Source organism: Lutra lutra, chromosome 7, assembly GCF_902655055.1.
Source record: "Lutra lutra chromosome 7, mLutLut1.2, whole genome shotgun sequence".
In the NCBI taxonomy this organism is placed as follows: Eukaryota; Metazoa; Chordata; class Mammalia; order Carnivora; family Mustelidae; genus Lutra; species Lutra lutra.
This window is the reverse complement of record NC_062284.1, coordinates 135,814,246-135,836,857: the sequence shown is the minus strand read 5'-3', so window position 1 is coordinate 135,836,857 and position 22,612 is coordinate 135,814,246. Positions and strand designations below refer to the sequence as shown.

The 22,612-nt window shown below is 42.8% G+C and overlaps 2 protein-coding genes across 8 annotated transcripts in view; both read left to right on the top strand.

Moving 5' to 3' along the window:
• The first annotated feature begins 651 nt into the window (after window positions 1-651).
• Window positions 652-9,913, top strand: LOC125104541 (uncharacterized). The gene is made up of 3 exons (XM_047737099.1): window positions 652-720; window positions 8,396-8,542; window positions 9,401-9,913. Exons 1-3 carry the CDS (start codon window positions 652-654, stop codon window positions 9,911-9,913), a joined length of 729 nt encoding a protein of 242 aa, XP_047593055.1.
• An 87-nt stretch (window positions 9,914-10,000) lies between these two features.
• Window positions 10,001-22,612, top strand: part of PCNX1 (pecanex 1) — a 160,490-nt gene continuing 147,878 nt past the window's right edge. For all 7 annotated transcript variants that reach the window (XM_047735620.1, XM_047735619.1, XM_047735618.1 and 4 more), the window contains exon 1: window positions 10,001-10,159. In XM_047735620.1, the coding sequence (XP_047591576.1) occupies window positions 10,007-10,159 (153 nt within the window). In that variant the 5' untranslated portion in view covers window positions 10,001-10,006. The remainder of the gene's footprint in view (window positions 10,160-22,612) is intronic.

The following is a 22,612-nucleotide window of genomic DNA, read 5'->3' as shown; positions in this document are numbered from 1 at the left end:
AAAAAAAAAAAAAGCAAGATACAGTATGGGGTGTGTAGCTTGCTATACTTTGTGTACAGAGAGAGAGCTTATATGTCTAGACTCTTGGTTTTTCCTTTGTACAAACATCAAATATCTCTGTAGGGCTAGTGGTCAGTAACAGAAAGGGTGTTTTACTGTATATACTTTTCGCTTGGTTTTTGCTTTTTCTTAAATATTGAACTGTGTGAAGGTGTCACCTATTAAAGCTTCAAAAATGAGCTACAAAACAACAATAAGCCGAAACTGTTGATTAGTTTGTGAAACACAATTTATTTTATTGATACATTAAGTAATGAATTAAATGGCCAAGTTTGTAAACGCACGTGTGGTTGTCTATCTGTTTAGTCTGCTTTCATTGTTTCTGGTTCTTAACGTAATCCGGGTTTTATTTGAGGATCTACCACTCTCAACAAAAACCCCTTGTGTTTCAGCCCACATCCGGGACCGGCTCGTCTAAAGGCAGCTCCGTTCTCAGGGCCAGTAACTGGTTCAGGACCTCTGGCTAAAGGTGGTACACGGCATTGCCCCGAGAACAGGGCTTGACTCAAGAATGCTAGAGGCTCTTGGGAAAGAAGTTTCCTTGCTTTTAGGTGAACTGTACTCAGATGGATGGCATTTCTATGCGAAACCATGGTTTCGAAACTGGTACAACCATTTTGCCCCCATGAAGGGAGCACCCCGAGGAGAAAGCCAACCCATGTAGGAGGTCATCTCAGGGTACTGCAGAGAAATAGATCCAGAGCCACTAAATTAAACTGCCCTTGAAGCCACCCTACCCTCTGGACTTGTAGTTTCACGAAGCAATACTTTTCCTTATTGTTTATGTGAGTTTGAATAGCATTTTCTGTTACTTGAGACTGTAGGCTAATACCCATGTCGCACAGAGGAATGTTTCCAAGAATCTGAGAGAAACACATGGGTAAGTCAGAAGGAAAAAATGCCTCCTGGAGTTTCTCAGACTTAGCAGACCGCCAAGGCACATGGCATGTGTCGACATAAAAACTTTCCCAATCAGGCTCTGAACTCCGATTAGATTATGGTACAGAAGTAGATGGGGGGAACAGAGTGGAGAGACGGAGAAGGAGGATACCAACATTTTCAGTGGTTGTGACTGGGTAGGGGGCCTGGTGGGTAAGTTTTAGCTCCTTTTTCTATCATTTCTATGATTAAAAAAATGTATTTTTTTTAATGATGAAAAGCTAACTACCAGCTAAAAAGGCCACTTGGAAGCAGATTGGTAGAGAGGCTGGGCCAAGCAAATCCCAATAAGTTAATGTGAGGTTTTCAAAATACAAGCCTGAAGGCTAAATAAATAAACGCTTATAAAAAAGCTCTTCATAAATTAGAGATTAGGAAGTTTAAGAACTTGTAGTAACCTGAGGCTATTAGGAGTAAGGGATTTAAAGCCAGCAAAACCCCCAAAGCAAATTTAGATCATAGCTGTAATACCGCAGAGCTCGGTCTTCTGCTCTTGAGACACTAATTTTCACAAACACTTTTGAGATGGAGTGTTTCTAATCGCTGCTCATTGGACTTTGTTTTCACTTTCTGGTGCTTTCCACAGGCTGAGGGTCACTACAGGACTCAGGCTTGGGGGGGGCGCGTTAGCATCTCTTGGAAGTGGACGAAGGAAGTTTTTTTCCCTTCTTAATCCACTGACAACCTTTGAGGAGCAGAAGAGGAGGACTCCATTGAGGAGACCAAGTCTTGGATAATCAGGGAAGGAGGTGAGAGGAAACCAGGAAGAAAGAGTGATGACCCAGGAGCAAAATGGTCAAATAAAGCAGGGACTGAGAAGTGTCTGCTGGACTTGGCAACTAGGAAATCACTGGTGACTTGGGCCAGAGCAGTGACCAGAGTTAAGTTTAAGTTCAAGGCAGGTGAAGAGTCTTCCTCCCTTCTTTCCTTCCTTCCTTTTTTGGATTTATTTCTTTATTTGAGAGAGCATTCCAGAGCAGGGGGCGTAGAGGGAGAGGGAGAGATGCAGACTCCTGGCTGAGCACAGAGCCCCACACAGGGCTCGATCTCACAACCCTGAAATCCTGACCTGAGCCGAAATGGAGAGTCAGATGCTTAACCGACCAAGCCACCCATGCGCCCTCCATCGCTCCACTCCTAAGAAACTTGGCTGGAAAGGAGAGAAGAAAGAGGATGGGTGCTGGAGCACACAGAAGGCTTGTGGAGGAGAGTGCTTGCTTGTCAGTAGAAAGAGAATGCTTTTGGTGCCCAAGGAGCCAAGGTTAACAGATTGCGTATGGTTCAGAGATTACAGGAGAAGGGTCGAGAGACTGCAGGTAGAAAAGAAAAAGAGAGAGAGAAGAAAGGATGGATGCGTGCGTAGATATAGAAGTAGGAAGGCAGGGAATTGAGAGATGCCAGTCTGATATCCTCTATTTTCTTTGTGCTATGGGAGCGAGAGGAGTATATATGTTTTGAGAACATTGGTGACCTTTTAAAAGGCATTACGAGTTACTAAGAACCAAAGAATTGTCAGGGAGAACTCAGGTCGCAGCCGAGATTAGAACCTGGGAAGTTAACCTGTGTGCTGAAGGTCAAAAAGGCAGATCCATCCTGATTTGTGGTTTTAGTGGATGGCAAGGAGGGGATGGGAAGGAGGGAAAAAAGCACTGGTCTTGGAATGATCGAATTGTGAAACCGAGACTTAACACTGGATAAGGAAGTGAGGACAGGAGAGGTGGTGGTGGTGGTAGAGGGGTCAAGAGAAAGAAAAGAAGGAATTAAAAAAAAAAGAAAAGAAAGGTTGGGGACAGTGGTTCTCAATCCTGGTTTACAGAATAGGGTGCTTTAAAATGTAGATCTCTTGGCCCCGTGTGAGAGATTTCAATTTATTAAGACTTAAGCAGAACCTAGGGATCTGCATTATTTTCCAACTTATTAATTACCTTTTTAAAATTGGGTAACGTGAACGTGACATAAAACTCATAAAGTACAAAAGATACACAACAAAAAGTCAGTCTTTCTCTCACCCCTACGGCAACTCCTGCTGCCGTTGTCTCAGATGTTCTGTTAGGGACGTTCAATACTTAGTTCCATACAAAATATGCCTTTTTTCTTTACGCAAACAACAGCATATTATACATACCGTCCTATGCTCCCCCCCCCACACTTAGTCATATATCTTAAAGATCAATCCATATCAGCTGTTGAAAGCTCAGTCAGTATAGGGGTGCTTGGCTGGCTCAGTTGGTGGAGCGTGTGACTCTTGATCTTTCAGCTGTGGGTTCGAGTCCCATGCGGGTGTAGAGATTATTTAAATAAATAAACATTAAAAAAAAAAAAAAGGTTTCTTCAGTGTTCCATTGGCTGCTTGGAATTCCATCTTTTAATAGCGAAAGATGGAAGACAAAAGATGCTTATATTAATTCTCTATTTCAGGGATTGCCAACACTGGAGGAGTTTTCCAGTACCCTGTGTATAGATATGCCAGAATTTGGAGTTCTACACTCTTAGTAGATTGTGATGGGGGGGATTCATGGGCTACACATTGAAAAACACTTGTCACAGGATGTGATAGCATAATGAGTTTCAAAGATGGAAATACTGAGAAGGAGAGGGAGAAAACTGGATGGACTGGGAGCTTTAATGATTTATTGCATCATGATCTCTATTGATTTATTTGGGAGATTTTATCCTGAAGATATCACTGCCCTGGGACATATATACAAAGTATACTATTTGTGCATAGTTAGGAAATGGTTATGTATATTAACAGCTGCTGAGTCCCGGTGCAATAGGCAAAGCAAAAACAAAAATAAAAATAAAAACCAAACCAAAGGAACAAACAAAATTCCTAAGAAACACAGTCTCACATGCTGTCAAGTTTTCCATAAAGAAAGCTGTGAAAAATCTCCAAGGGAAAGATCTTTTTATTACATCATTGTTTATCTTTGCCATTAGAAAAAGCAGTTGAGGAGCATCTGGCTGGCTCAGTTGGTAGAGCATGTGACTCTTGATCTCAGGGTCATGAGTTCAAGCCCCACATTGGGCAGGGGGCCCCCTTAAATGAATGAATAATGAATGAATGAAGCAATCCAAACTAAATGCAATGAGTCCACAACATAGAATTCCCCAGGATTCTTCAATTCTGCTTGGATTTCTTGAGTTGGGACTATGACAGACTTAGAAAGTAAAAAACTCTTAGGGGCATCTGGGTAGCTCAGTCATTAAGTGTCTGCCTTCAGCTCAGGTCACGATCCAGTGTCCTGGGATCGAGCCCAGCATCGGGCTCCCTGCTGAGTGGGGAGCCTGTTTCTCTCTTGCCTGCTATTCCCCATGCTTGTGCTTGCTCTCCCCCTCTCTCTCCCTCTCTCTCTTTTGGCTAAATAAATAAAATTAAAAACAAGCAAACCAAAAAACCTCTGGATGGAAACACTGGTTGATTCCACACCTCATGATATTCTACTTCCAGACACCACTTCCCATCAAGGAATGTTCTTGGTGCTCCTTTCCAGAAGGACCAGACATCTAGCTTCCAGAGGCAACAACTCTCATTTCTGCTATGCTCTAGAGGACAGGCAGGTGCTCTAGAGGACACCAGAAGTTACTAACCAGGGGAGCTCCTCACAGAATCCCCCAGCTAGATCAGTTGGCCCAACAGGTCCTGCCAGAATTATGTTGCCTTGGCTGAAACAGAAAGGTAAGCCAGTTCTTTAATATGGTACAACTAAACATATCAGCCATCCACTGACATAGAAGAATCCTTTCATGGGAAAAGATGGGAAGTAATACACGTGCATACTGTTTCTAATTCAGGGATTCCCAGCATTTGGGGAGTTTTACAATATCTTATACACTTCCCCTTTCCTTTCACTGCCCTGTCCCAAAAGTTTTGGGCGTGAGTTTAAGAAAAGTGAATTGGGATTTTGAGATGTAACAGGAGATACCCTTAAGATGACCTAAAACCATGGCAAGAATTACTGTACTTACTCTCAGTTAAAACATTTTCTAAAGTAGTCCTCATGTAGAATTGGCATTTGGAAACCATAATAGGGGAGCACCTGGCTGGCTCAGACCGAAGATCCTGCAACTCTTGATCTCAGGGTGGTGAGTTCGAGCCCCATGTTGGGCGTAGAGATTTTACTTAAGTAAATGAATAAATAAAAACTTAAAAAAAAAAAAGTAAAACAAAACAAAACAGTAGATTGAATTGAGATTTCCCAAAAGAATGAGCTTATTTATCTCCACATCCAGATATTGGTATTTTATAATTATATAATGTAAGATTTGGGAAGCTCCCCTTCCCCGTTTCGACATTTACTTTTCTGATGGGATAGAAAGTGGTAAATAGCAAATAACCAAAAAGAGAATTAGGGTAGGACTCTAGGGCACTTCCCTCCTCTTCCAAATGATCCTCATCTCTATTCCATATTTCTTCCAAGCTGATAATGTTTTCGAATGTCGAAGACTTACCAAGTCTTCAACAGATAAAATCTTTAATTGAAAAGTCGCTGCTTTCTGTAATGCTTTATTTTTTCAACTTACATGGACTGAGTGTCCGTTGACCTGAACAGCCTTCCGCTAGGCATTGTGGGGAAGGCTGAGAAGTGCCTTGCCCTCAAGGAATGTGCAGTTTGGTTGGAGGGATACAAAGTAGCACACATTTAAGTGCTAAATGAATGGAACATATGAGTGCTTTAGGCCATTCAGGAAATAGATGAATGGATTTGAAGTATTCATAACAGATTTTAGTAGGCAGATGAAGGAGTAAATTTTTCTAGATAAGGCAAATGGTGTCAGTAGGAGCATAGAGGCAGAGATTGATAAGTGGATGGGCTGGTAAATAAATAAAATTAAATAAGTGGGTATGCTGCTATTTGCCAGTCAAAATGGTTTATGCTTGGGAGTAGTGGGAGTTAAGTTAGAAAAGATAGAGTGATTCTGATTATAGGCACCAGAAGGGAGTGGAAAGCTTCTAAGAAAAGGAGGGGCACAGAAAAAGTGGATTAGGGGGATTAATTTGTTGGTGGAATGTAGAATGGTTTTTGAAGGGAGGCAATCGAGGCTATTTGGTGGATGAGGAATCCACCAAATCCCTACCAAAGGCAAGATTATGCAGGACAAAGGCTGCAAATGACTAGGCGGGAGGGTACACGAACTTTAAAGTCTGAGCTAGATGGAAAATATTGGTTTCACTAAGAGAAATAAATAAGAAGGGCTGGTTTGGATTGAGGGGGAAAAAAAAACCCCCACAAAAAAACATGGGTACATGCTACATTTAGGTTGTTGGCAGGACATGTGGGCTGTACCATCCAAAGTACATAATTGTTGCTGTATAAACTGACCAGGGCTGCAGTTTGTTCACCTTTGCTCCAAGGGGGGCTGGGTTGAGGGTTATTAGAAAGTTTTGCACAGGGGCACCTGGGTGCCTCTGTTAGTTGAGCATCTGCCTTAGGCTCAGGTCATGATCCCAGCTCAGTGGGGAGTCTGCTTCTCCCTCTCTCTTTGCCCCCCCCCCCCATGCTCTCTTCCTTTCCTCTCACTCTCTCTTTCAAATCAACCAATCTCTCTCTTTCTCTCTCTCTCTTTTTTTTAAAGGAAGGCTTTGAACATTCAGCTTTGTTCCTTTCAGGCACGAGGGGAGTACTTGCTCTCAGAGCATTCCCAGTCCTCAAAGGGCCCATGAAGTAGTCAGGAAGTATAATTTTAATAGAATTAGCTGAAAGATGAGCAAATGTCAGGCGGTGGTTTGGTAGTATGTCATTGCTGCTAACTTTGACATGCTAAGTGTGACATTATTAATAGCTTTTATGCAGGGCTCAGAGGACTAACACTTAGCAAATTAGATTCCTTAGTTTTTACACTGCTCTTACATTTTGAGCTATATTACCTTGGGCAAACCATTTAACCTCTCTGTGCCTTGCCTTCCTGTCCATATAATAGAAATCTTATTGTGGCAGCATTCATAAACATTTTGAAAGATACAGATAAAAAGAATTATAGGGTTCTCCCCTGTGACCCCCACTCCAAAGACAATCTTTCAAAAAGTTCCTCCATTTTGTTGAATTCTTTCAATTGCTAACTAAGTTAATTAGCATTTTAAAAAATGCATTTACCAGTACAGAGCTGAAAAATGTAGTCTATAGCTGCCTTTTTTACCTTCTGGGCCTGCTTATTCTGCTGACCTCCTTTATTCAGTGGCCGGTGTCACTGGACTCTCATCTCTAGGCTCCTGGATCTCTCCCAACCCATAATAGAAGGGACTTCGAGTTCTGTATTAAATCTCTGGGAACTCAACACAAGGCAACTGCCATCAATGTGAAATTTGGTCTCAGTTCTAGGCATTAAGCTCTTTCTTTGCTTCTAAGTCTCCCTCGGTCTGTCAAATCTGGCCTTTGGATACTTGTCTTGTAGCCCTGAACCCAAGTCCTTGCCCTGCAAACTTGCTCAGCACATTATCTCAAGGACCTGGATTCTTTCATCAGTCCTTTATAGGGACAGGAATCCAGACCTGGAAGAAAGCTCTGAAGCTGGGGCTTTGCTATAAGCAGCACATTTTCTTAATTCTTGCCATGATTTCCCAATTTTTGTCTGCTGCTGGACTGCCCAAGGTTGTGTTCCAGCTGCCCACTGACTTACAACACTTGCCTTCTCTGTGTTGAACCAGCCTCCTGCTGGCTGCGTTCCTGGCTACAGCCCATTATTCCACACTCTCCAGATACTGTCTTCTGGCTGCTTGCTCATCATGCCAGCTGGGTCTGCCTCCGATTCCATGATGTATCTAGGTCTGGTCTCCACTTCTTCCAATCTACCTCACCCTTATTACAGTTAATCCTTTTACATTAAACTAAAGCAGATATTTGCTGGTGTGGAAACTGAAGTGGTATTGGAATTTTATCCTTGTTTACATCTTTGTTTGTGTTGGAAGAGCTTGGGATCACTTCCAAAACCGGCTCAGAGAGCTTTCCTGTCTCTTCTAGGAGAAACAAATGAACACTTGACAATACTTTGTATTTAAGACCAAGGCTCAAGGCATTTATTTCAATTGTAAAATTGCCTTATTTAAGCTTTCAGACATACTCATATATTTTAAAGTATATTTTGGCCAGTGTTCATTCGTGTCTCACAATGTGAAGGTGCTCGGAACTTGATGGCTTTGTGGTTATAAGGAAATCAAGTAATCAAGACTGGGGGATAGTGTCCTACAATGGTAGTTTCAACCTTTCCGGCACACTGGAATATTTTAAAGGGCTTGTTAAAACAGATTGCTGGGTCCCACACCCAGAGCTTCTCTGGAGTGTTGCCAGAGCTTCTCTGGAGTGTTGCCTGAGAACAGAGTTCTCAGACAATGTTGACACAATTGCTCCTGGGATTACACTTGGAGAATGATTGGTCATAATGTTGAAACGGGCCACAGGTAACTAAAAGCTGCGGGGCAGTGTTGATCAGTTCCAAATTCTTGTCTGAACGGATAAGGTGGAGGGTGCTGAGAAATAAGTCTCTAATTCCAGTTGGTGCAGTTAGAACGACTGATGGCTTCAGAGGTCTTCTCGACCACGATTACGTAGGAGAATGTGGGCACTTACTTTCTTTGCACTTCGGCTTCCTCACCCATGAAGTAATGGCCTCTATGCTGCCGCGACCTGAGCGTTGTGCAGGTCAAATGAAATGGGTAGGAAAATGTTTGAACTCTAGAGTGGGATGGCACCAGGAGGTATTACAATGGTTTTTCAATACTCTTCTTAAAACAGCACCAGTTTTTTGGCTTTCTTGCTTTTTCATTAATTATAGCAGTTTTAATCCAGGAATATCGAATACTTTTATTGCTATAATAAACTCAAACTTAGAGGGAAAAAAATTCATTCAATGAGATCAGACATGCCTTATAAACATTACAAAGAGCCAGAAATGATTCCCGGTGTACAGCAGTAAAATAGAGAACTGCGAGACCCTATCGTGACTTGGGGTGGAGTCACAGTTAATCTTTCAACGCTGTTTAGATTGGTCCACTTATAAAAATGGTTATGTTACGGCACGTTAAAACATAAAATCACCGTGTAGAGTGATAAATCTGTCTACCCCAACCTGTTCCATCGCTTGAAATTTCTATTAATTTATCTGCCTTTGGAAGTAGTAAATCCTTCCAACCCTGGCGTGGCTATTTTTCTCACCCGAGGGCCTCCAGCTCGCGCCAAGGGCCAACACAGTTCTTGCTCACATTGGGCGCATTTGTGACTTTTCATTAGTCACCAGCTGTATAGAATTCTCCCCGGCCTTTAATAAGCATCGCAGATAGTAGCCTCCCTGTTCCCAGGTGTTCCATAAACATCATAAAACGTCGGCCAGGATGCTGACGAGGTTCTAGAGACAGGGTTTGGGAGAGTGAAGACTCGCGTTGGGTACGGGTCAACGCACCTGGCAGGGTGGTTCTCCCCGCGCAGAAAGGGGTGTCCCAGAGCCCGCCCCCAGGGCCCCGTCCGCGTCCGCGTCTGAGCGCGCTTCTCCCGGGCGCCGGCAGGAGGCGCCCGCGGTGGCCGAGGTGCTGCGCGCACCCGCGGGGAGCCGGCCCCGGGGGGCGGAGGGAGAGGAGAGGAGGGGCTGGAGGGGGCGCGGCTTGCTCCGGGTCCCTCCCGGGCGCCGGGCCTCCCCGTCCGCGGGGTCCGAGGCTGGTGGCCGGCGGGGGTCGCGGCGACGGCGGCGGCGCTGGCGGGCCGCGGGCGCGGGGGCCTGGCTCTGGCTCCGGGTGTTAGGAGACAAGATGGCGGCGGCGCTGTGGAGGCTGGTCTCCTCCTCTTCTCCGCTCTCCTCCGCCCCGCCGCTCGCCGCCTCCTCGGTCTCCTCCTCCTCCTCGTTAGCTGCCTCCTCCTCCTCCTGCAGCAGCCCTAGCGACCGCCGGAGCGCCGGCCCGCTCTCCCGGAGCTCCGGAGGGGGATAGACGGGGCAGCTGCGGGCTCCGGCGACCGAGGCCGAGCTGGGGCCGGGGCGGGGACAGCGGCGGCGGCGGCGGCGGCGGCGGCGCCGGGTGGGGATGGGGTCGCAGACGCTGCAGATCCTCCGGCAGGGGGTGTGGGCCGCGCTCAGCGGGGGCTGGTACTACGACCCGCACCAGGCCACCTTCGTGAACGCGCTGCACCTCTACCTGTGGCTCTTTCTGCTCGGCCTGCCCTTCACCCTCTACATGGTGAGTGTGGGGGCGGGGAGGAGGGTGGCCCCTTCCCGCTTTCCCTCGTCGGGGACCGGGAAGCGCTGGCGTTCCAGAGTCCGGCGGGTGCTCGCGCCTCCCGGGCTCCGGGCCGGGGTCGCGCCCTCTCCTCTCCCCGGCGCGCGCCCGCCGCCCCCTCGCGGCCCGCTGCCCCACCGGCTGTGGTGCTCCCCTCCCCCACCGAGTCCCCACTCTCTCCTCTTTAGGGTGTCCCCTATGGCGGTGATGACAGGAGGGACGAAGCAGCAGCAGCCCCCACCTGGCTCTCCCGTGTGCCCCACCCTTTTACGGGGAAATAGTGGCCTTCTGGGCCCGGCCTTAGGGGGTCCTGAACCTGTAGCCCCTCCAGCCTGTCCCCCCGGGAGGAAAGCCCAATTAGGGCTCCCTGCCCTCCACGTTTTGTGGCAGGCGCTGAGCACTCTGCTCCTGAGGGACGCCGCATTCATCCTTGGCACGCGTGCTTATTTGCGCTCCGTTCCCCGGGCACCCCTTGGGCACTCCCTTCACCCGAGGCGGTTCGCTCGCCTCTGCACCTCGCCTCTAATCCGCGTGCGGGGGCCCTCGGAGCGGGAGGAGAACGCGCGCGGCTCTCTTGGGAACGTGATTGTGGGGCGGCCGGCTCTGACTCGAGAGTAGAAGGTGGCGGAAAACCCGGCTCCTAAGCTCCGTGCCTCTAAAAATCATTGTTTTGGCTTACCACTGGTTCTTTTCTGTTCAGCTCTGTGGTCACTGGCTGCTGTTTCCAGGCCAGCTTTGGGGGGGGCGGGGGGAGGGAGCGGGGGAGATACGGGGAATCTGGCTGGCATTTCAGATTTGTTTGGATTCGTTCAAGGCCGTTTACTGATAGGAAAAAGGAAGTACTGCCTGTTGCTGAATTCAGTGCGATCAGCTTCTCAGAATGATCTACGCTGTATTTTCGCTGGAAGTTGTACGCGCATTTTTTTTTTTTTTTAACACATTAGGTTAGGGTGGGGCATGAGGGAAACTCGTGGAAGAGAGATGATACTTAAACTTCAGTTATTTATTTTCTTTTAAGGTTCAGTTAAGTTTTTAAAGTAACCGGAAGGCAGGACAGGGTGAAAACTTTTTATTTTCTGTCTGTTAACTTTGTGGCTCTTCCTGGAGCTATATAGTACGGGTGTTGGATTAGAAAGTCTGGGAGTACGCCTAAGAAGTGCTAAAGTGAGGATACCCAGTTCTTCCCTAAGTGAAGCTCCTTTTCACTGATTGGCAGGAAAAGTGCCAGCTTGGGGGAAGATGTGCGAAATTTCACATTCTCAGGCAGATTTTAGTTTTTCATTAAACTTGTTTTGAAGGGACTTATGCGGGAAGTTAAAAAAAAAAGGATTAAAAAAATGCTGATGACTGATGACTTATTTTTTTAGGGGACTTGTTCAGTCTTGTCCCATTCTGAAAATTTATCATGAAGTGTTATAATTTTCAATTAATTCTGACTTAGGGGGTTCTGTTTGCACTGCTCTACCTTCCAGGAATATGACATCATTAAGGAACAGGTTAATTACTTCAGGTGTAAGAATCCTCAGGCTGTCACAGAGCTTTTTTTTTTTTAAAGATTTTATTTATCTATTTGTCATAGAGAGAGAAGCGAGAGTGAGCACAGGCAGAGGCAGAGGGAGAAGCAGGCTCCCCGCCAAGCAAGGAGCCCGATGTGGGACTCGATCCCAGGACGCCGGGATCACGACCTGAGCCAAAGGCAGCTGCTCAACCAACTGAGCCACCCAGGCGTCCCTGTCACAGAGCTTTCATAGCAGATTTCTCTTCTATCCAGGAGAATTGTAAATTTAAAACTGAAACTGGGGGGCACCTGGGTGGCTCAGTGAGTTAAAGCCTCTGCCTTCGGCTCAGGTCAAGATCCCAGTGTCCTGGGATCAGCCCCACATCCGGCTCTCTGCTCTGCAGGGAGCCTGCTTCCACCTCTCTATCTGTCTGCCTTTCTGCCTGCTTGTGATCTCTGTCTGTCAAATAAATAAATAAAATCTTAAAAAAAAATCATATAAAACTGAAACTGGTACTTGAGATGGGAGGATTAGTTGCTGTGTTGCTGTGTGCTGTGTAGTTTTCCTTGTAAGCACGTGAACTGTGTTAGCGGCTAAGTCTTTGTGTAATTAGCAAACATTACTAAAGGAAATTAGAGCAAATGGAAAGCAATACATTGAGTTTACCTTTTCATTTTGGGAGTTTATTCAGTTAAATTTAATTCACAAGCATTTGAGTGTCTACTGTGTGCTGGGCAGTTTGCTGGATTGTGGGAAAATTGCTTCACTGACTTTATTGTCTTGTTAATGGCAAGTCTGCTTTTCCTAATCTTTTAAAATATCTCCTTGGTTCATCTTTCTCACTTTCACATCCGGTTCATCAAATCTTGTGGGTTCTCTCTTCAAAACGTAACTCAAGGGCGCCTGGGTGGCTCAGTGGGTTAAGCTGCTGCCTTTGGCTCAGGTCATGATCTCAGGGTCCTGGGATCGAGTCCCGCATCGGGCTCTCTGCTCAGCAGGGAGCCTGCTTCCCTCTCTCTCTCTCTCTCTCTCTGCCTGCCTCTCTGTCTGCTTGTGATCTCTCTCTGTCAAATAAATAAATAAAATCTTTAAAAAAAAAAAATAGGGCCTGTCTTCAGTGCCTCTTTAAAAAAAAAAAAAAAGTAACTCAAGCCCAGTTAATCATCATCATCATCACTCACTTGGTTCAGGCTACCATTATGGCTCCCCTGAATTATTGCAGGGTTTTAATTAGGTTCACTGCTTTTATTCTTTATTCTCTCTTGTTACAGAAATCTGAGTGATTCTTTAAAACGTGAATCTGATCATGGCACTCTTCTGCTCTCAGAGCCTGCCCTCCCATGTGTCTCTATTATGCCTCACCCCTTTGCCTTCTTAGAATTTTTCCCACATAATAACTAATGTTCCTGCCTCAGGGCTTTTGGGCTTGTCTCCCCCCAACCCACCATGACTCCTACCCTCCAGATGTCTGTGTGACTTGCTCCACTTACTCAGAATTCAGTTATATGTGAAGTTCTCCCTGATAACCCTATGTAACATAGCAACCTTCCCCTTCCTACAGTATTTTCTAGCCTGCCTTCCCTCCTTTTTTTTTTTTCCAATATCTCTTATCACTAATTGATAAATGTTAGTATCTCCTATCTTATTGGAGTATTAGCTTTGAGGAGGGCAGAGACTTTACTTTGTTCACTGCTGTGTTGTCAGGACCTAGATCAGTGCCAGGCACATAGTAATCACGCAGATATTGAATGATCAGAAGTGTACAAGACACAGCTGCCTTCAAGGAACTTGAAGTCTATCTAGCTTGGGGGTAAGGAACAATTTACAAGCATTAAAACTGTTGTGAAAAGGTAAGTACAGAGTGACCTTGAGTTTATAGTCAGGATTGATTCTAGTCAGGGCAGTCAGCAAAGATGATTTGTCAACATTTTCATTTATTTTATTTATTCATCTGAAATTTTATTTATTCATCAGAGAGAGAGAGTGTGTGTATGTGAGCCAGGGGGAGGGACAGACTGAGAAGCAAACTTCCTCCAGAGCAGGGAGCTGGACATGGGGCTTGATCCCAGGACCTGGTTCATGACCTGGACCCAAGGCAGAGGCTTAACCGACTAAGCCACCCAGGTATCCTGATTTGTCAACATTTTCAGAAACATTACTAGTTCTGCTGTATTAAGGCAGATGGTTGAAAGTATACACTTGAAGTGAAATCCAGCATTCCATGTAAAAATAAAATCTGACAGTTACAGATTATTATTTGTATGTTCTTCCAATAATAATTATCAAGGATAGTGCCTATAAAGTGAATAGGTTCTTTATCCCAAACGCTGTGTTCTCATTTTACTGATGAGGACACCTGAGGTCAGTCAGCCCCAGAGATCAGGCAGATAAAGAGCTGGGATTTATAAGGGCTTTTGTAGCCATTGTATAGCTTTGTATATTGTATTTGTATATTTGGCCATTGTATAGCCACTGTCTAGGTAGTTTTTATTTTTTCTTTTTTAATTTTTAATTTTTTTTAAAAGATTTTATTTATTTATTTGACAGACAGAGATCACAAGTAGGCAGAGAGGAAGGCAGAGAGAGAGGAGGAAGCAGGCTCCCCACTGAGCAGAGAGCCTGATGTGGGACTCGATCCCAGGACCCTGGGATCATGACCTGAGCTGAAGGCAGAGGCTTTAACCCGCTGAGCCACCCAGGCGCCCCTAATTATTTTTTATTTTTAAAGACTTTCTTTATTTGAGAGAGAGAGAGTGCCAGCATATGCGTGAGAGAGCACAAACCCTGGGGGCTGGGGTAGGGCAGCGAAGAGGGAAAGGGAGAAGCAGGCCTCCTGCTGAGCAGGGAACCCTACTTGGGACACGATCCCAGGAGCCCAGGACCTGAGCCGAAGGGAGGTACCCAACCAACTTGAGCCACCCAGGTACCCCTGTTTGTTTTTTTAAATGAAAGACCCAAAGTCTATGAAGACGTAGTATGTTAAATTAGATGGAGTCTCAGGGCTTTTTGTATAGAAGTAAAACACTTTTGCTATTATTAGCTTTTTTGGATACTTTGAAAGGTAGAATTTATAGTTTCTGCAATTATAAATCGTTTAAGTAGTGAAAACGGAGAAGTAATTTTTCCTTCTTACTTTCACTGCCCCTTCTGTTTCTCTCAAGGCACTCACCCCATTTTCTCTTGCTGTACAGTTGGCCCTTGAACAACATGAGGGTTAAGGGCACCAACCCCCACTCAGTTGAAAATCCACATGTAACTTTTGACTCCCTCCACCCCCTAAAACTTGGCTACTAACAGCCTACCGTTGACCCTAAGCCTTACTGGCTACACAGTCAAGTAACATATTTTGTATGTTATATGTATTATATGCTGTGTTATAATAATAAGGTATTATTATATAGGTATATATATATGGTATAATTAATAAGGTAAGCTAGAGAAAAGAGTGGTAAAATCATAAGAGACAATACATTTATAGTACTGTGTTGTATTAATCTGCATGTTAGTGGACCCATGTATTTCAAGCAGGTGTTGTTCAAGGGTCAACTGTAATCATTTTTGCACATGACATGTGACAGATGGTGAGCATTGTAGTCTTGAGCTTTGTGGCTTTTTTGTGTTGTGGAAAGCAGATTGTAATTGATGTTATCTTGATTTGTGAATTTTGTCTCTTATTGATTGTAAGTCCTTTGGGTATGACTTTCTACCTTTCTGAACCTTGATTTACTCATTGTGAGGTATTTCATGTGTATTTTGTAAGCAAATATTTATGAAATAAAAAATTATTCACCTTCAGAGTGGCCTTAAGTAAATGCCATTTGAAAGAATGGCCAATTAGAGCAGTGTTACTTCTATAATGCTGTATGACTGGAGGACATTAGATAACTCTTGATTTATTGGTCAAACCATTATCTTATTGCTTATTGTTTTCTCCTCCAAAGAGCTATATCCTTAGGTGATGAACTGTATAACATTAAAATCTGTTTACATAAGTGGTTCTTAGACTCCATTTGATGTCAGAATCGCTTGAACATGTTAAAAAAGAGCTTGTGCGTGTGGTCATTCTGATGCAGAGTATCTAGAGGGTGGCCCGTTTGTTTGTATTTTATAGACATCCAGGCCAGTTTAAAGAACCTGATTGATACGTCCCTAAGTTCCATCCTCTGACCTAAATCCAGCTGCCTACTCATCATATCCTCTTGCCTGTCCTGCGGGCATCTCAGAGATACCATGTCTAAATTGTTCTTGATTCCCTGCTAACCCTTCCGACACCACCACGACCAAACTTGTCTTCATCTGTCACCTTAGTTAATGGCACCATCATGTATGTAGTTGCTCATACTGTCTCCCTCCCCCTTGTGTTATGAACACATCTTACCAGGTCTACTGTCAGAGTATCTCACACCTTCCTTCCACTTCCAAGTTCACACTGTTTCTCTTTTTCTTGCGTCTGTACCACGACTTTAGGTTCTGTTCTTGCCCTTTACAACTCTTTCTCCGCAAAGTAGAAGATACGCATCTAGTCATGTCACTCTCCCTTTTAATACCCTTCAGTGATTTTCTTTTACCTTGAGAATAAAATCCAACATTCTTACTAAAGCCTCGATGACACTGATTCTGCCGTTGTCTGCAGTTTGTCCCGTAGTTACATCACTGGACTTTCGGTTACTTCAACCTACGGGGCCCATCTTCCTTCAGGGCCTTTGCCTGTGCTGTGACTTCTGAGGGGATACTCTTCCCTCTGCTCTTTGCAGAGCTGGCTGCTGCTTGGTCGTTAGGGCTGGGCTTCACTATCCTCTCCTCAGAGAGGTCTGACCTAATAACCATAAGCAAGTTCTCTCTCTCTTTTCCATCATTCCACCCTGTAACTTGCTTTCATGGTTTTAACCATAACCATGTACTTATATCTTTGTTTACTTATTTGCGGTCTCTAATACCTCTCCCCCACCAACGCCTCGTACATTCTGTGAAGCTTGGCATCATGTGATCTAGCGGGCATTGTGTATCCAGTGTCTGTCCTCATGCTTGGCTGCTGGAAGCTTTGACTAAATATTTGTTAAAGGAATTTTTTATGATATATGTGAACCTTCTTTAGACTTATTAACATAACTGATAGGGAATATTTGGGGATGGGGAATTATTGTGGTAGGCCATATTGTATGGTGGAGTTCTATATCTCACCTGGGGGTTGGGTTCAGTATCAGTGTGCATGACAAAAATCAAATAGAGAATTACTGAAAAATGTAGAATAACTCTTGAAAAGCCCTTAAATCACTCAGAGTGTAGCATATATAGGTTTTTTTGTATATGCAACTTCATAAACCTATATACACAGAGACATATAGTAATATATACTGTATAAATCTATGGAGAGATTATATTCAAAAACTAAATTATCAAATTTATGAAGATTTCCATTTTTTTCTTCCAGGTTATTTTATTGTATTTTCTGCAGCTGATGTTTATCATCTACAGAATGATAAACCCTTTATTCGGAAGGATTTTTCTGAGGCCCTCATGTCATTTTCTTTTGCAAAGATTTAAAAATATTTTAAATATGTAAACAAGATTTTGTTATGATAACTCTAGGACTAAAACAGCTTATGTTTCCTAAAAAGTTTTAGGTAAGTTATTGTATTATAAGTTAACAATTAAATGTGATTATTTATTAGTATCTTCTATGTCCTTTAGGAAGAAATTTGATGAATAGTTGTGGTCTGTTTTGACCTATATCCTGTGCCTTTTCATACCTAACATACAGTTAGTATTAAGGTAGATGCAATTGTTTCCATAGTTGGCTATGACATTTTAAGAAAGATTTTATTTATTTATTTGACAGAGAGAGATCTCAAGTAGGCAGAGAGGCAGGCAGAGAGAGAGGGGGAAGCAGCCTCCCCACTGAGAAGAGAGCCCGACGTGGGGCTCGATCCCAGGACCCTGAGATCATGACCTAAGCTGAAGGCAGAGGCTTTAACCTACTAAGCCACCCAGGCACCCCTGGCTATAACATTTTTATAACTCTTGTCTCTTTATTATGTCACCTATAATAAATTAAGGATACATTGTGCAAAGAGAGTTTACAAATGAAGTTCCCAAGAAAGCAGCCATATTTGTCAACTTGTAGAAATGCTTGTGAATTTACAAAAATGGCTATTGATTGCTAAAATCTTTTAGTGTCTTGTTAAAGATGGAATATTTTCTACCTTTTGAGAAATTACTCCCAGTTGTTAGATCATTTGGTAATTGAAGAACTAGGAATGTTTCTATTCCTTTTCCCGCCTTCAAATACATATATTTAACCACATAGTTTGCTGAAAGTTAAATTTTTCCAGTATTTTACTGAAAGTTAAATTTTTCCAGTATTTTATTTTATTTTATTCATTTTTTTAAAAGATTTTATTTATTTATTTGACAGAGGAAGAGAGATCACAAGTAGGCAGAGAGGCCGGCAGAGAGAGAGGGGGAAGCAGACTGCCTGCTGAGCGGAGAGCCTGATGCGGGGCTTCATCCCAGGAACCTGAGATCATGACGCAAGCGGAAGGCAGAGGCCCAACCCACTGAGGCACCCAGGCACCCCTCCAGTATTTTATTATGAGAACTTCAGACATAGAGAAGAGTTGAGAGAATTTTACCCACCACCTGGCTCCTATCTTTTTAAAAATTACATGTTGGGTGTCTTTGTATCCCTCTATCTATTAAGACCTATTTTAAAAGAGGGATGCTTGTGAAGTATGTTGTAGACACCATTATAGATCACCCTAAACATTTCAGCATGCATATCATTAGCTAGAGTTCTAATAGGCACAAATCCTAGTAAACCATTGGAAGAGTTTTGAATTTTGATAAATGCATGCACCTGTGTAGTGCGACTTCATGTTGTTGAACATTCAGCCCAGAAACTTCCTGCTTGCCTTTCCCAGTCAACTTACCCCTATTCTGAAATTTTTCCCCATCGTAGATTAGTTTATCCTATTCTAGAACTTCATTTAAATGGAATCATGTCGCATTACCTTTGTGTAAGCCTTTTTCATTCAGCATAATGTTTTCGAGATTTATTCAGGTCCTATATATCAGTAACTTGTTCCTTTTTTACTGATGAGCAGTGTTCCTTTGTATGAACGCATTAGAGTTTATTCATCTTTATCTAGTCTCCTGTAGAGAGGACCTTATTTCACTTTTCGGTTTTATGTAAAAGGTGTCACCCCAACATGAGGGTAGGTTTTATGAGGACTCAAAAGAAACTAGAAAACTTTATTAATTATTAAAAACATTTTCTCTCCCCAAATAAGAACATGTTTTAATTTAAAATGAATTAATGATAATTGTATACTTTATCCTCTCATTTCAATTTTTGTGCTCCTTAATACTGTACTTCTCTTTGCTTAGTATTTAGATTTTTCTGTCAGTGTAGTAGAATCTTTGTTCAATTGTATGTGTATGTGTGTGTGTATTATATATTATATATTATATATTATATATATATTTGTGGGGTTTTTTGCTAACTCCGAAATTACAGGTAAGCAAAAAGAAGAAAATAAAACCACTTGTGATCCCATTCACCCAGTTTGTTGAACATTTTAGTAACCAGAGTGTATTTGGAGCTTATAAATATGTATTACGCTTCTTTCTTACAAAAATGGGTTTGTAAAATTTGTACTGTTTTGAAGCCTTCTATTTTTTCTTGACTATAAATTGTAAATGTTTCCACGTGGGGAAAAAAGTAACCGTTTTATTTATTTATTTATTTATTTATTTTTTTTAAGATTTTATTTATTTATTTGTCAGAGAGAGCGAGGGAGAGAGAGCGAGCACAGGCAGACAGAATGGCAGGCAGAGGCAGAGGGAGAAGCAGGTTCCCTGACGAGCAAGGAGCCCGATGCGGGACTCGATCCCAGGACGCTGGGATCATGACCTGAGCCGAAGGCAGCTGCCCAACCAACTGAGCCACCCAGGCGTCCCAAAGTAACCGTTTTAATAGCTCTGTAGTAGGTCATAGTATAGATGTATTCTAGTGTAGGGAATCATTTTCCGTTATTAGTTATATAGGTTGTAATTTTTAGCTGTTGAGAAAACACTGCGGTGAGTATTCTTGCTGTTAAATCTTCGTGTCAGTCTTTTGTAGAAATTCCTAGAAGTAGACTTGTTGAATTAAGGAATATGTATATTTGTGTTTGATAACCATGCAGTTTACAATGAGTGAATCTTTCTTTATATTGAGAGAGAACATAGTGAGGGAATGCTGAATAATAATGCAAGGCTCTGGAGAAGGCGGGAGAGGTTTGTGGTTCTGAGAGCGCAGGTCATAAGGGATCATCCTCGGAGAGGAGGAATGCTGGTGGAAGAGGGTATGAACAGTTGGTGCTGAAAGTTGAGGGAGGTTTTTAAAATTTTGATGGTCTCCTTGAAATGCAGTGTTGTCTGTTGAGAGTGAGGGGGGAGGTGAGGAGGATATTCAAGGTTTGAGGAGGATTTCCAGAAGGTGAAATGCTATCCTGATTTTTGGAGAGTGGGGAAGTGAACTGCAAGGGATGGTAGGGTTGCAGGGCAATTTTGGGGATGCCTTTGAAGAGGATGAGTTCAGATTGTTGAAGAGGAATGTTCAGGAGAGGAATTTGGGGTAAAATTCACTTATAAGTTATCACCTCCGTATAGTTGTCGCCTACGGGGGATAACTCCAGGGCACAGGTAGGTAAGATCTGGGGAAAAAGTGTAATTCATTATAAAGAAAATGAGAGACAGAACTCCAAGGCCTTAAGAATGAGCGGTTAAAAAATCAGCAAAGAAGACAAGAAAGGCAAGAGGAAAACGAAGAGGGGGATCTGTTACAGAAGTCAAGGAAAGAGAGTATTTTGAAAAGAAGAAAATGATCAAAACAAAACCAAGCCAACTTGCCCTCTCAGAAGGCTGTCCTGATTTAAATTTTCATTGGCAGTGTTGAGAGTGGGCGCCTGGGCGGCTCAGTCAGTTAAGCATCTCCTTTGGCTCAGGTCATGATCCCAGGGTCCTGAGATGGAGTCCTGCATTGGGCTCCCTGCTCAGCAGGGTGTCTGCTTCTCCCTCTGCCCTTCCTCCTCTCTCCCACTTGTTCTCTCTTTCCCTCTCTCAAAAATAAAGAAATAAAATCTTCCAAAACCGCCCCCCAAACCAGTGTTGAGAGTACTTCCCACCTCCACTCAACACTTTCCCAAACAGGGTGCTATTGTTGTAAATGTCTTATAAAATGGAATGTTAAATAAAGTCATTTCAGTAATACTCTGTTTTTGACCATAGAGTTTCTCTTGAAATACTTTTTAATTCACACTCAGTACAGATAAAGGATTTTATGGCACTGACATGTATCACGTAACATCTTTGTTCTCTTTCCCATGTTCTGTAGTCGGATAATTTTCATAGCAGGCAACTGATAAAAAAGCAGAATGTATTTTTGAGAAGAGGTTGATTGTTTCTTCCTGTTATCTAATTTGAGGTAAATCAAATGGTTTTCCTGTGTTTCTGCATAGCTGGGGAGGGCGGAGAGTTATTCTGTCGGTGGGCTAGAACACTTGAGATACCCAGGAATAGTAACGCAAGAATGGCATTGACTAATGGTATGGAAAAGGGCAGATTGCAACACGTATTTTTCTACTGTTGTCATCTATCTTTAATATATAGGCACACTTTACCAAATTACAGTAAAATTAGTAGCTACTGATTCTGATTGCTCTGCTTATTTCCTGAAAAAGTTGGTTAAATGCTTTCTTTGGTAGAATTGTAAAATAGTTCAGAATTTCCTTCTCTTCTTTTATCATTAGAACCCAAGGGGTTGTGTCTTTTTAAACTTGCACTGCTGGTGCTAGTCTCTGTTGCTTTGTGTTATGATAAGAAAGAAAAAACCTAGGGAAAGGCAAGCCATTTCCTTTTGAGGTTTTTAGGGGGAAAAAAAAGTCCTATTCTGTAGAGCTTTGTACAGACCAAATAGAACCCGGAGTGCCAACTGTGCTGAGAATAGGCAGGAAGATTAGTCACAGATTTGAGAAGCTTGAATTATGTATCTGGGTGTTTTCCTTTTCCTACCCTTCCTTACTCCCTGAGTGTTGTCTAGACATAAACTAAACAGATTCAACCACTGAAGTTATCTTTAAAACTTTAAATTTTGAAATAACTTTAGAATTACAAAAAAGTTACAAAAATAGTATAGAGAGTTTTTGTATACCCTTTTCCCAGCTTTCTCTAATATTAAAATCTTACATAACTATGGTGCATTTACTAAAAAGAAATTAACACTGGTACTGTACTGTTAACAAACTATAGACTTTATGTGGATTTCACTAGTTTTCCCACTAATGTCCCCTTTCTGTTTTAGGATCCAGTCCAGGATACTAAATTGAATTTAGTATCCTCATTGTTAATATGGTTTTCTTACTGCTTTCCTTTACCATGTTGGGATTCTGTTTTTTAAGGAATCTTATGATTTATAACTACTTATCAAATTGTATATTATAAGAAAAATTAGTGAAAGGTTTTATGTTTGGGACCAGTGCACTTGAGATGGACACGAGAGCAGTGTATTCGGAATGACTTTTGAATCATGCATTGACCATTAACCTGTGTTACATTGTTTTAAAGTTGAGATAGTTCACAGACAAAAAATTGCATGAAATGACGTAATCCTAAAGATGACAGTGGCTTTAGACATCATTCATGCAAAATGGACAGCAGTGTCTTAGTTTCCTGTATACTGCTGTTCTTCCTAATTTATAAATTAGAGGCCATGAAACAAATACACAACCATATTACAGGGTAGAATATGATTAATTCCCTATGTGTCATACAGTGTTCAGGAATTGGAAGGAGGATGCAGGTATTTCCTAAAAGTCTTTATGCAAAGGATAATTCTATGTTGAAAACATTTATTGTATGCTGGGCACTGTGGCAG

What these genes read in the sequence shown, in the direction of transcription:
- LOC125104541 (XM_047737099.1), top strand. Translation starts at nt 652, where the DNA reads ATGGTTTCGAAACTGGTACAACCATTTTGCCCCCATGAAGGGAGCACC. An exon ending in CGAGGAGAAAGCCAACCCAT is followed by an intron (nt 721 to 8,395) that starts GTAGGAGGTCAT and finishes AACGGGCCACAG; the next exon opens with GTAACTAAAAGCTGCGGGGC. An exon ending in GTCTTCTCGACCACGATTAC is followed by an intron (nt 8,543 to 9,400) that starts GTAGGAGAATGT and finishes CGCACCTGGCAG; the next exon opens with GGTGGTTCTCCCCGCGCAGA.